This window comes from Rhinatrema bivittatum, chromosome 3, assembly GCF_901001135.1.
Source record: "Rhinatrema bivittatum chromosome 3, aRhiBiv1.1, whole genome shotgun sequence".
Taxonomy (NCBI): Eukaryota; Metazoa; Chordata; class Amphibia; order Gymnophiona; family Rhinatrematidae; genus Rhinatrema; species Rhinatrema bivittatum.
In genome coordinates, this window is record NC_042617.1 from 339,776,307 (window position 1) to 339,789,916 (window position 13,610).

A 13,610-nucleotide genomic window follows, 5' to 3' on the forward strand; every position below is an offset into this window, starting at 1 on the left:
CACAATATACTTTATTTGCACAAGTTGTTCACATATTTAACCAACATTGATGAAACAAGAATCTGGTCCCTGATTAGGCTTTATTGAGGCAGGCTATTTTTAAATGAAAAACGATTGCACAAATGGATTTATTGTAGAAGGAGATTGAGCATTAGCAAATAAAAATTTAGAGAATTAGCACAATAGTTTGTGGTTTGTTCTAGTTTCACTTGCTTTTTCAATCACTTCCAAAGCTAAGTATATTGGGACAGTCTTGAATTCCTTAGCATTGTTGCATTGTTGAACTTCTGTATGATCTGAGCAGTCAGAAGCTAATGGGACTCAATTTAGAACACTGTGGACCAATCAGAGTCCTCTTTTTTTCGAACACATCACTACAATTCTAAAAGAGCTCAATACAAACTCATGGAATGCTAATAGTAGTCAGTAGACTTGGCTAAATGTTTTTAGCCCAGACATTTGTTGGGGGCATTTTATCTAACATAGTAATATAGCAATGAATGGAACTTCCCATCCATCATGGCTGCCCTGCCCATCATCACATGCTAGGACAGCATCTGAAATGACTGTATGTGGTTGCACTAAAATGATATTTATAAGGCATACATATGGCTTATATTGCATACAAAATTATAATTGAAGCACTGAGAAGAAATCAATACTGCCTAAGGAAAAAGCACTGGGAATCCAGCATCCCAGCTTACCTCTTTCTTTTATTCTTGAAGCCAAGCAGTCTGAAGCTTGCTGTTGGCTGAAAACCTTGTTATAATTTCTCCCTTGTAGAAATATGGTCATTCTAAGTTTGAATATAAGCAGTACTTTCAAGGTATTAATTTTTTCTAGCAGACTAATTCTTCTAGGGACAAACTGTTCTCTGAAATAAATAATCTTTCCTAATATTACTTGTGTTATCACCTATTGAATAAAAAGGATCTAAAACTGTGTTCCTATGAATTTTATAATTAAAGTAGCATACATTTAAACTACAGCCAGCTTGCCTGTTATCAAAGAATAAAAGGATGGATTTAGATTGTACATAAAATCCAAGTTATTTTATTTATTTATTTGTGGTTTTTTATATACCGAAGTATAGCGTTTTGCCTTCACTCCGGTTTACAGGATAACAACGTAATACATACAAATAACTTATAACTATATTTAACATTCACAGAGAATAACCTTATTTAACATATTAAATGAGAAATTTATATGAAAGAGGTAATCTACACGAGGAGTAAATATATGATATTCATTAATTATTATGTGGAACAAGTAACAATCTGAGCGGTAGAAGGTTGAAGTAGGATATGGGTAAGTGTAGGATCTCGGGGCATGTTAGGTGCTTCAGGTAAAGACTAGAGGAAGGTTGGAAGAGGAAGAGGGATGAGGGCAGAGAAAGGGGAGGTGAGAGGGAAAGAAGGGGGTGGGGGGAGAGGGGAGATGAGACAGTGTTTAATAGAAAGTGATCGTCAAAGGAATGGGGGCGTCAGCATGTAATGGTTCGAGAGGGGGTGGAATTTTTATCCCACGCCATCTCTAAAAGTTTGACTGAATAACCAGGTCTTTAGTTCTTTTTTGAATGCTTTGATGTCATGAATTGAGCTTAAATGTTGTGGAATGTTGTTCCATAAGTTTGGGCCTGCTATGTCATGCTTATGATTTTATTTTATGATACAAGGCCTTGATCATTAAGGATTATTCCCATAGGCAAACAATGAGAGTATATGGATAAAATATCATAATTTTATGTCAACTAAATCAGTGGTCCCCAACCCTGTCCTGGGGGCCCACCAGCCAGTCGGGTCTTTAGGATATCCACAATGAATATGCATGAGAGAAATTTTGCATGTTATGGAGGCAGTGCATGCAAATTTTCTCTCATGCATATTCATTGTGGATATCCTGAAAACCTGACTGGCTGGGGGGGTCCCCAGGACAGGGTTGGGGACCACTGAACTAAATGACTTTGCTATGTAATTCTATGGTGAAATAAAGAGAAAATCTTTGATAATATTGCCTTGAATAAGTTAAGTGAACAGAATGAATAATTACTGTTTCTTAATTCTTATCTCTCATCCTAGCAACTGCACAGAAGTCTCAATTCTACAATTTTCAAACCAAAATAGGCCAAATATCATTTTTTTTAGGCTTCATAAAAGCAGTTTGAGTCAGCTTAGTGGATTTCTCTGTCTGAAGAGCATATAGTCTTGCGTCTAATTCTTTTGCATACCTCTGAATTTCACAGAATCAATAGCTGCTATAGCACTACTTAATTATTTGGGTATAACTGCAAGTTGTGATTAAATTATTTATAAGTACAAGCTCTATATGCTACAAGTCAGGATAGTAAAAATCAGCAAATTAACTGGTCAAAATAAAACCAACAAAGTAATTGTGCATACAATACCTGTACAACACAGACAAATGCATTCGTTTGGGATTACGAATACAGAAACAAAGAGGACAGCTGAGCCACACCACAGTTGCCAACCTTCGTGTTAGAGATGAGGATAATGATGCATGCCTGAGGAATTGTCCTTTAGTATAACCAAAACCCAGGCATGCATTAGCCTTATAAATGTATCAGCTCTGCTTAACTTCTTTCTTGGGTTTATTTTAATTGACTTTATTTTTGGTGGGTTGGCATGGCTCTTCCTTTCTATTTTCCAAAGCAACTTATGCTGTTCATCCGTTTTTTTTCTCCTAATGCTGTAATTGCTGTAACCACCGCTTCTCACATCTTGCTCTTTTTCTTTTTGTGTCCAATATATTTCAAAAGCAAGAAAAGCCTCTTTTATAGTGTGGCTGGCAACAGTTCTCATGAAGAATCATCAGCACCAGGAGTTATTTCAGGGAACATACTGTATTACTTTAATCTAAGCCCTTGCCATCTGTTCCGTACAATAATAGTCATTGCAAAGAGGGACATATTTTACATCTTAGGCATACATTAGTAAAAAGTAAGATAAAAGTGATTTAAAGGCCTACATCTGTTCTTACTACAATGCATCTTTTGACATTTGGTTCCTCATGGTGAAGATAATAAATAAAAGAGGAAAACATGAATTCTAACCACTATGAAAGCTTCAGCGTTTTGAAAGATAATTTTATAATTTTGCGGGTGAGGGTGAAGTCTGGGCGTAACTTTTACATGCAGACTTTGCCCCCACATTTTCAAAGTACACTTGTCTGCACAAATTAGATTTAAAAAAAGAAAAAAAAAGTCCCAATACGAGCACAAAACTCACCCACAAAAAATTACTCCTGCTCTATTGAGGGCATAATTTGTGCAGATTATTTTATGTGTATACTTGGAAAAAAAGTATGTGTATAAGTCTGAACTGTACTCCCTGGGACATCTCTCCTCAGCGCACAAAAAAGCCTGCATGAAATCGCGTCAAGCACCTACTTTTATGTGCCTAAATGGCTTTGAAAATTCACCCTTTCGTAGACAAACCTTTGTTCCATTTTCTTGGAGGAACTGAACTACAAACCAAGATAAATTTTCTGGCTTGAATTCAACTGCTGAGACTTTATTTTGAAGGGGGATTTTTTTTTTCTTCATCACTTTTGTTTTGCTTATTTTCACAAAGGGACATTTTGCATTGCATTTTTTGTTTGTTGAATATTATTACTGCTAAGGTTTAAAAAAATAGAAGGGAAATTTTATTTATTTATTTTTAACTTTTCTATACCGATGCTCCTGTACAGGATACATATCGCACCGGTTTACATGGAACTGTAAACTGTCGCCGGGAGGCGTATACAATGAAACATACGAACAAAGAACGTTCAGGGAAATGAAACAGTGCGGGGAAATGTAACATAGGAACAAGGAACGTGCGGGGAAATAAAACAGATATGTGAAACTTTAGCAATATAAGAGAATACACTATCATATAATGTGGTAGATATAACATAATATTAAAATGAGTAAGTTTAATAATAATAAGAAGAATGGGAAAAGAGGCCTAAGCCTCGGGGAAACGAGCCGGTAGGAGGGAAAAGGGAGAGAGTTGTAGGAGAAAACCACAATGAGCAATGGGACGTTTAGCATTGGCAGGATTCAAGGGGGAGAGAGATCAAGGGCGAAGGGATTATCTGTCCGAAGAGGCCTGACTGAAGAGCCAGGTTTTCGGGATTATCTGTCCGAAAAGGCCTGACTGAAGTGCCAGGTTTTCAGTTTCTTTTTGAAGTCCAAAGGGCAGGGTTCTTGGCGGAGGTCTGGTGGGAGCGAGTTCCAGAGTGGAGGCCCAGCTGTTGAGAGGGCGCGCTTCCTTAAAGAGGTTTTAGCAGGTGGGGTATATAGCATGTCTTTGTATGCTCTTCTAGTGGGTCTGTTTGAGGTGTGTGGCCTTATTTGGAAGGTTAGATTGAGGGGGGAGATATTATGTAAAGCCTTGTGGATCATCATGAGGGCTTTAAAGAGGATCCTGGATTTGATGGGTAACCAGTGCAAGTTTTGAAGGATGGTAGTGATATGTTCTCTTCTGTTGGCATTAGTGAGGATCCTGGCTGTGGCGTTCATGACCATCTGAAGAGGTTTGATTGAGTTGGCGGGTAGTCCCAGCAGGAGGGAGTTGCAGTAATCCACTTTGGACAAGATGATGGATTGTAACACCAAACGGAAGTCACGGAGGAGTAGTAGTGGTTTTAGTTTTTTTAGTATCTGCAATTTGAAGAAACATTCTTTCGTTGTGTTGTTTATGAATTTTTTTAGGTTAAGTTGATTGTCGAGCAGAACCCCCAGGTCTCTCACATGTGATGAATGGTTAATTGTATTTTTGGCTAGTTGTGAAAGGCTTGAGGAGTTGAGAATAGTGTTGTTGTTGTCCTGAGTTATTAGTAGGATCTCAGTTTTGTTAGTATTTAGGACGAGATTGCGGCTAGTGAGAAGCTGGTTGATTGCTCGAAGGCAGCTGTTCCAATGGGACCAGGTTTTGTGAAGAGATTTGGTAATAGGGATGGAGGATCTGGATGTCGTCTGCATAAAGGAAGTGGGTTAGTTTTAGGTTAGAAAGTAACTGGCATAGCTGGAGGAGGTAGATGTTAAATAGAGTGGGTGAGAGAGATGATCCTTGGGGAATTCCTGTGTTTGCTCTGACTGGGTGTGATTCTTTGTTGTTGATCCTCACCTTGTAAGATCTATTTTCGAGGAAGGATTTGAACCAGTTGAAAGCAGATCCTTTGATGCCAATGTCCTAAAAGGCATGGACCACGGCCAATCATACATTCTAGCCCTCTTAGATATCTCAGCAGCTTTTGATACGGTGAACCACAAAATCTTAATATCACGCTTAGCAGAGATAGGCATCTCTAACACAGCCCTATCATGGTTCTCCTCCTACCTTGACCACAGAAAGTACTTAGTCAAACTTGATAAATCCGAATCCACACACATTCCTCTTTCACAAGGCGTACCCCAGGGCTCCTCCCTTTCCTCCACCCTCTTTAACATCTACCTTCTCCCTCTTTGCCACTTATTATCCAAACTGGGACTAAAATTCTTCTTGTACGCTGACGACGTACAAATACTTATCCCCATCCAAAACTCCCTCAACGAAACCCTGCACTTCTGGGAGACATGCCTCACATCTATCAACGCCCTCCTTTCCAACCTACACCTTGCACTCAATACTTCAAAAACTGAAATCCTAATTATTACTAATCAACCCAGCTTATCCATTCACCAACTGCAACAGAACACTTCACAAAATCTCACACCTCCGTCCACTGTCAGAGATCTAGGAGTTCTCTTAGATACACAACTTAGCTTCAAATCCCACATCAAATCACTCCTAAAAGGGGGCTTCTATAAACTCCAAACCCTCAAAAAACTTAAGCCTCTCCTCCACGCACATGACTTCCGTACCGTTATGCAAACCACTATACTATCAAAACTTGACTATTGCAACTCACTGCTAATAGGCCTTCCAGCTTCCACAATCAAACCCCTCCAAATCTTACAAAATGCCATGGCTCGCATCCTTACAAACTCAAGAAAGACTGATCATATTACTCCCATATTACAAAACCTCCACTGGCTACCAATCACCTATCGCTCTCAATACAAAACACTTACTATCATACATAACACGCTATATAAAAATAACTCCCCCTGGATCGAAGATATGCCACACTTCCAACAGGCCAACCGTCCTACCAGAAACTCCCTTGCGGGCACCCTCCACACCCCTTCACTCAAAATTGCTCACCTCACAAACACCAGAGCGAGAGCCTTCTCCATCGCCGGCCCCACCCTTTGGAACTCCCTCCCCACCGAGCTCCGACTAGAACCTTCACTTAATCAATTCAAAAAAGGAATCAAGACCTGGTTATTTAAACAGGCCTATCCCAACGCCTCTCAACCCTAGCATTTGACTTCTCCTCAACACTCATTATTTCCCTCTCCCTAGTACAGTGTCCCCCCGCCCCCCTACACACCCTCCCTCCCTCACCACCCCATCCATTTTATGGCTTCCTGATATTCAGTCACCACCTCTCCTTCCCATCGCCACCACCTGCCCCCTTGTACAGTTCCTACCCCACCCCGCCTCCCCTATGCGCTTCATCCCCCACCCCGCGCTACCCCCTACTCTGTCGCCTCTTGTATATAATTAATTTATGTCCAACCTGGTTAACCACATGTAATCTCATTTAATAACTGTGGCGCCCGTTGGCTCTACAGTAAAGTTGTCACCTATTAACTTCCTATCCTTCCTCCATCTATCATTGTAATTTCCTTTCTCAGTTGTCTGTAAACCGACATGATGTTTTTTTACGAATGCCGGTATATAAAAGTTATAAATAAATAAAATAAATAAATAAATGTCTGCCAGTCGCTGAAGTAAGACAGTATGGTTCACGGTGTCAAAAGCTGCGGACAAATCCAACAGCGCTAGTAGGTAAGGTTGACCTTTTTCCAAGTTTAGGAGGATGGTGTCTGAGAGCGTAGATAGTAAAGATTCAGTGTTTAGTGCCTTGCGGAAGCCAAATTGCATTGGGGCGAGAATGTCATTCTCCTCTAGGTATTCTGATAGTTGTTTGTTTACAACTTTTTCCATGAGCTTGGCTACCATTGGCAGATTTGCTATGGGGCGGAAGTTGGCTGGGTCAGATGGAGAAAGATTTGTTTTTTTTAAAAGAGGTTTGAGTATTGCCAGCTTGAGTTGATCTGGTACAAGACCCTGAGCTAGGGAGCAATTTATGACGTCTGCTAGTGGCTTGGCAATAATGTTTGGGATGGAACGAAGCAGGTTGGATGGAATGTGGTCTGCCGGGTGCGAGGAGGGTTTAGTTTTCTTGAGGATGTTTTCTATTTCTAGCGAAGAAGTTGATTCGAAGGAGACTACAGATGAGTTTCATTGATGGCTTGTGGGGAGAGTAGAGGGGAATGGTGGAAAGGGCGTCGCGTCGTGAGGGGCGAGATGAGACTGGAGATATTTTTCTCAAAATAGTCGGCCAATTCATTGGCTTTACTGGAGGCTTGGTCGTCTGGAATGAGAGGTGTGGACGGTTTGGTGAGGGCTGAAACGTAGGAGAATAATGCTCTGGAATCGAAAATGAAGTGATGAATTATTTTTAGAGAAGAATTCTTTCTTTGTTCTGTTGATGATGTTCCTGTAAGCATTTAAGAAATGGTTTCTTCCTTCCCCCCACTCAATTCCCCCCCCCCCCAACTTCCTTTCTAACTTTATAGACCCAACCTACTAATTAAGAAGTTGTACTATACAGAATAACAACATTGGTTGACAGAGAAACACAAGGAAGTAATTTAGATAAATGTAGTCATTTGTAAAGTCAGAACACTTAAGTAAAGTTTAGGGAGAGCTTAATTAGTAATACCATAGTAAATCCTTCAGGTAATTCTTATTGGTTGGTTTGATCTCTTGTAGCTAAGGCAACAGGATTCTTTTTAGAATATACAATAGATAAAAAACACATTTTATAACTAAAATGGGGGTTTTGAAAAATTGTATATAATTGTATCTATTAGTGACCTTAGACAAATAAGTGTGACTTAACCCTAAGCAAAATTTTAAGAAAGAGTGGGTCTATTAGAGATCATAGGTAATCAGATTAAGATCATAGATTAGAATATATTACTAAGTCATCAGTTGGAGAAAGTACTGCTTTCTACCAGGAAGGGAAGGGATAGCAAGTGATTTAGGCCATTATATGTCAACTGCAAATTGGACAAATTAAGTAAACTTCTTGTGAGCTTGATTGGTAGCATCATATTTGATCTTTGTAGTAATAATTTCTAGTTACTCTGGTGTACTTTTATACTCTCAGCAACTTAGCTGAATAAGTCTGGAAGGCACTACTCATCCAGCTATCATGAAAGTGAATTTTAAAAACCCGAATCGGGAGATGAGCGTACATCTAGCACATGCTCATGTCCACCCGATTTTATAAGCCGCCCACATGTGCACACAAGTATCGATGCGTAAATATCTCGCATTGGGAAAAAAGGGCGGAATGTGGGTGGGGCATGGGCATTCCGTGGTGGGGCCAAGAGATGCGTGCAAGTAGCCACACGCCTTGGCACATGCCCAGGTATATTTCAGTGCAGAGTTACTTCTGCTATGGAGGAGGTGTCAGTCTTAATAAAACTATTTCTAGGCTTTCACGAAGTGTTTGAGTGGTCTGGGTTAACTGGGGGGAATGCAGGATAAAGAACCAGGGGGGGCTGGAGGGCCTAGCTCTAGACTGGGCAAACTGGTTGGATAAAACTGATGAAGCTGGTCATGGGGCTGGACTCGCGTCTGCGCATCCCAAAGTCGATTACGTAGCTGTGCATGCACAAGCTTAAAGTTAGGAGCACACATACACGCGCCAGGGCTATTCTATAACATGTGCATGTATGTGTGCACAGGAAATACAACTGCCGTGTATCTGGCCATGCAATCAACATGGATATGTGCGCCCGCACGCCTATTTTAAAGTTACTGTCTTAAGCAGGATAAATAGTGCTTTTAAGACTTATTCATCTATCTAAGTAGCAGCAAAGTTGCCATTTAACTGGACGAGTCAGGACTTATCCGGGTAAGTGGTGATGAACTGCTGTACACGTGTATTTTTACTTTCAGTTTTAAAAATATACGTGTGGAGATTTTACACATATATTTTAAGTAGCACTTACCTCGTAAGCCATTTTTTATGTGTATAAGCCCATATATTTTATAACATGCGCGCGTGAAGGAAATTACCAGTTTTACCAGTTAGTCCACTGGTTTGCCCAGTCTATGTGCAAGTTATTGAGACCCTCCTGCCTCTTCAACCTGAATTGCCCCCAGTTCTTCCAGACTCCCCCACCATTCTCACTATGTCACAATAAAGACATTTAATATCAATTGCACCAGATTATGAGCAGGTATGCGAGTTAGCCCTGGAACACGCCTAGAATGCCCCTTTTTTACCTGCTTATACTTAGCGCAAACCAGGGCTTAATTTGTAGACAGAAAGGAAGTGGAACTGTGGAGGGGGTGAGATAGGAGGGGCCAAGGCCAGGTTTGACTTGTGCAATGGAGCTGGACCAGGGCCAGGTGAGATCTCTCTCTCTCTCACACACACACATACATAGGGCTGGATTTTAAAAGGGTTATGCGCGTAATCCTTCAAAAACGGCCCTGTGCGCGCCGAGCCTATATTGCATAGGCTTCCGGTGTGCGCAAAGCCCCGGGACGCGTGTAAGTCCCGGGACTTTTTTGGGGTGGGTGTGTCGGGGGCGTGACACGATCGGCGCATCATCCGGGGGCGTGTCGGGGGGCGTGGCACGGTCAGCGCGTCATCCAGCGGCGGTGCCGTGGGCGTGGTTTCGGCCCGGGGGCATTCCGGGGGTGTGGCCGCGGCCTCTGGACCAGCCCCCTGGACCGGAACATGGTGCCAGGCAGCCGACCCAGCGCGCAAAGTTACGCCTGCCTCTAGCAGGCGTAACTTGTGTGACAGAGGTTGGGGGGGGGGGGTTAGGTAGGGGAAGGGAGGGGAAGGTGGGGGGAGGCGGAAGGAAAGTTCCCTCCGAGGCCGCTCCGATTTCGGAGCGGCCGCGGAGGGAACGGGTAGCGCGCGCAGGGCTCGGCACGCGCAAGTTGCACAAATGTGCACCCCCTTGCGCGCGCCGACCCCGGATTTTATAAGATACGCGCTTTGTTTTAAAATGTACCCCATACTGTAGACTTACTCACATGTACATATACATACCAGAATCAGTTACGTGGCTGCCCTTGTCTCAGGGTAAGCAGCTCCAACACACTCTGCTCTTCTCTGCTTCCTACAAAGGCCAGTGGGTCATGAATGACCCCTATAAATACTGGCTCTGTTCTGTTTTCTCAGGGGAGCTAGAACTGATATACACTGCCAGCTCTGCTCCGCTGTCCCGGGTCACAGAATACAGGTGGCAGAATGCCACTCTAAGTTGGTCTGCCAGCAGTTAAGCCCTTGGTAACAGACACAAAAAGGGGTTGAATTGGCACAAGTATGAACGTTGTGAGCTGCAGTTGCATTCATCAAGACCAGGGCTGAAAGCTTGACAATTGGTATTACTACTCACAAGTTTCAAATTTGTGCTAGTTCAATCTTTTTTTTTTTGTGTGTCTGCTCTTTGCTCTGCCATGTCCGTTTCAGTATCACCCCCTTCCCCTTCTGCTCTCTTTCATACAGGAGGAGAGTGGGGGAGGGGAACGAGAGGGGAGGGTCTGGATTAGGGAGCAGAGTGGATGTTCTCTTCTCTGTGTGCTCCAGGCTCAGCCCCTCCTCTTCCTGCAGGCTGCCTGGAGGGGAGGGTCTGAACACCCCCGCTGCTCTGCCTCTTAAGGCGGAAAAGAAGTGCCAGGACTGCGTTCCACCCCCGTTCCCCCCACAAATTAAGCCCTGGCGCAAACCCTAGTTACACATGAATATCTGAACTTTATAAAATAGCATATGTATGCAGACATGCTATTTACACATGTATGGGATAGTATGCACTATTTGACAAAATGAAAAACAAATTAAAATTGTTTTTTGTTAGGCTTGTGCATATTCTGGGTACAACAAACCAAAATTAAAATGGTCCACATCAGTTCAGATTATCCATTTGTTTAAAATGAATCCATCCCTATGGCTTGATTCAATGGTCTGGAGTGGTCTGGCACAGCATGGCACTTTTTAAGTCATTATATGAACTCATGATCTATGCGTTAGTCCCTAGAGTACAAGGGAGTTTTGAATTTGTTTATTCATTCATTCACTAAATGGCACTTTACATCTAAAGATGCTGCTGCACTTGTCACTGATTTGCAATCTACCCATCTAAATTGGTCTAGTAGCGAAAATAATCTAACGTCTTCAGATTTACCATATAAAGAGGATATTATACAAGAGCAGCCGTCAATGTTTATAAAATTCTGTGCACGTCAGAAGAACCAGGCATTAGGATGTCCTCCCAAATTTTCTAACAGAGGGGAGGAGTAGTTTAGTGGTTAGAGTAGCAGGGTATAAACCAGGGAAGGCAGGCCTCAAATCCTTGTGACCTTGGACAAGTTAAACCTCACCCTCCGTTGCCTCAGGTGCAGACAGATTGTGAGCCCTCTGGGGCAGGCACCTCAAAGCATGCCCAGTGCTTTGAGGTGCCTGCAAAGCAGACTATAATCTAGATAAATAATGCAATTCAGTGGTTGTAGATTAGGCAGTCAGTACGGCGGGCATAGTGAAAGCATCGGACGTGTTAGGGATGTGCTAATATCAGTGCCGCTGCTAGACAGGCATAAAACGCAACAGTTCGGCTGTTTTGGCAGTAACACAGATGATTTCATTTTTTTTCCAAATCACATACGTGCTCAGTACCTCTAAGGAGTCAACACATAAAGCATGAGCCTAGCTTCCAGTGATGAGTTTTATGCCTGTCCCTTGAATGAGGAGGTAGCAATTGAGTCAGAAGGATTTATGGAACAGTACAATATAAGCGGTGCATTCGCCAACCCTGAATGTGGCTCATAAAACAATAGTGAGCAGAAAGTCCTGTGTCCATATCCAGTTGTTTTTTTTTTTTTTTTTAAGGAAGTGATCTTTTTTTTTTTTTTTTGTGTGTGGTTGTAATAAGTGCTGGCTGGTTTTGAAGAGGGAGATCAGGCTGGAGACGTCTGTGGTTTGAAGGCCCTGAACTGGTGCACCCCCATTGGAAGGGAGGTCCCATATCGGCACGTGTGGCTCTTCTGTCCGTCTCTGCTCACTTTCTGATCTTATTTTTGTGTTCCAGTATTCCGGTTTCCACACAGAGAGATCTGAATCTGACCACGACAGCCAATGGGGCGGCAGTCCCCTCACCGATACTGCTTCCCCGCAATTACTGGATCCTGCCGAGAGGTCGACTTCCCAGCATCACGATGTCTCCTGTGCCTATAGACAGTACTCGGATCGAAACTCCCTGTGCTATGGTTTTGCTCTGGACCACTCCAGGCTGAATGACGACAGGCACTTCCACACTCAGGCCTGCGAAGGAGGCAGGTGCGAAGCTGGCAGGTACTTCTTGGGCACCCCACAGACGGGGCGTGAGACTTGGTGGGGCTCTCGTTCAGCACTTCCCCTTACAAAATCATCTCCGGAGAGCCGAGAGGGATACGAAAGCAGCATGCCGCACATCGCTTCAGTCCACAGGATCCACGGTAAGGGAGATGGCAAATGCCCAACCTCCGAAAACTTAGCAATGTCTTAAAAAGAAATGAGAGAGCCGCTAACTCTTCAGACTGTTCACTTCAGAAATTTATCTGCAAGCCTTGTACCAGTTTCTCTTAAGAATCTTGAATGGTAAGAAACTGGGGTATAATGCAAACAAGAAACTGAACGCCCATCTAACCAGATTCAGCCTTGCCCATCCTCAGAAAAATCCAGCAATGATGTACAAATGTAGACACATTGTGAATGAGTAAATTTAGATAAAATATATAATGTAGACCTTTGCTTTGCAAATGTATTAGCTTTTGGTGTAGACAGTAAGAGGTAACCTGCTAAGGGAAAATAAAAAACAAAAAATTATGAGATCTTGCTCATACCATAGAGCTATCTATGCAAAAATAGACTATTAATTCTATTTTGATATCTAAGTATAGACTATATGAATGCTTTTTATCATTTCAAAGTGACCATCATATACCTCAGGTGGTTCATCAAACATGAATTTAACACACCCGATATTTGTCTTTAAGGTTTATAATCATCAGTCACTTATTTGAGCTGTATTATTGTTTACTATTTTTGTTGGTTTTTTATATATATATATATTAATCGACAGTCACTTAACTTCGAGGTGCTATGTTATCTGCAACCTTCCTCGTAATGTTGATTTCTTTTCTTCTCCATGCACATCACAAAGCTCTAGTGTCCTCTGCCAGAGAAAATAAAATGCATATGGACCGACATGATTATAAATCACAGGAACTGAGAATGAACAAGAACAGTCGAGCACATTAAGCACTTATTTTTATATAAATGTTTAGGGTAGATTTTAAAAGGGTGCGCGCGCTACCTAGCGCACGCACATGTACACCCAATTTTATAATTTGCGTGTGCAGGCGCGCACAAGTTATAAAATCAGAGGTCGGCGTGCGCAAGGGGGTGCACAGTTGTGCACC

General features: G+C 42.3%; 1 protein-coding gene across 1 annotated transcript in view; it reads left to right on the top strand.

Moving 5' to 3' along the window:
• SIM1 (SIM bHLH transcription factor 1) overlaps positions 1-13,610 on the top strand; it is a 129,240-nt gene that overhangs the window by 86,890 nt on the left and 28,740 nt on the right. Inside the window, exon 11 of the mRNA XM_029595364.1 lies at positions 12,239-12,644. Within this exon, the coding sequence (XP_029451224.1) occupies positions 12,239-12,644 (406 nt within the window). The remainder of the gene's footprint in view (positions 1-12,238; positions 12,645-13,610) is intronic.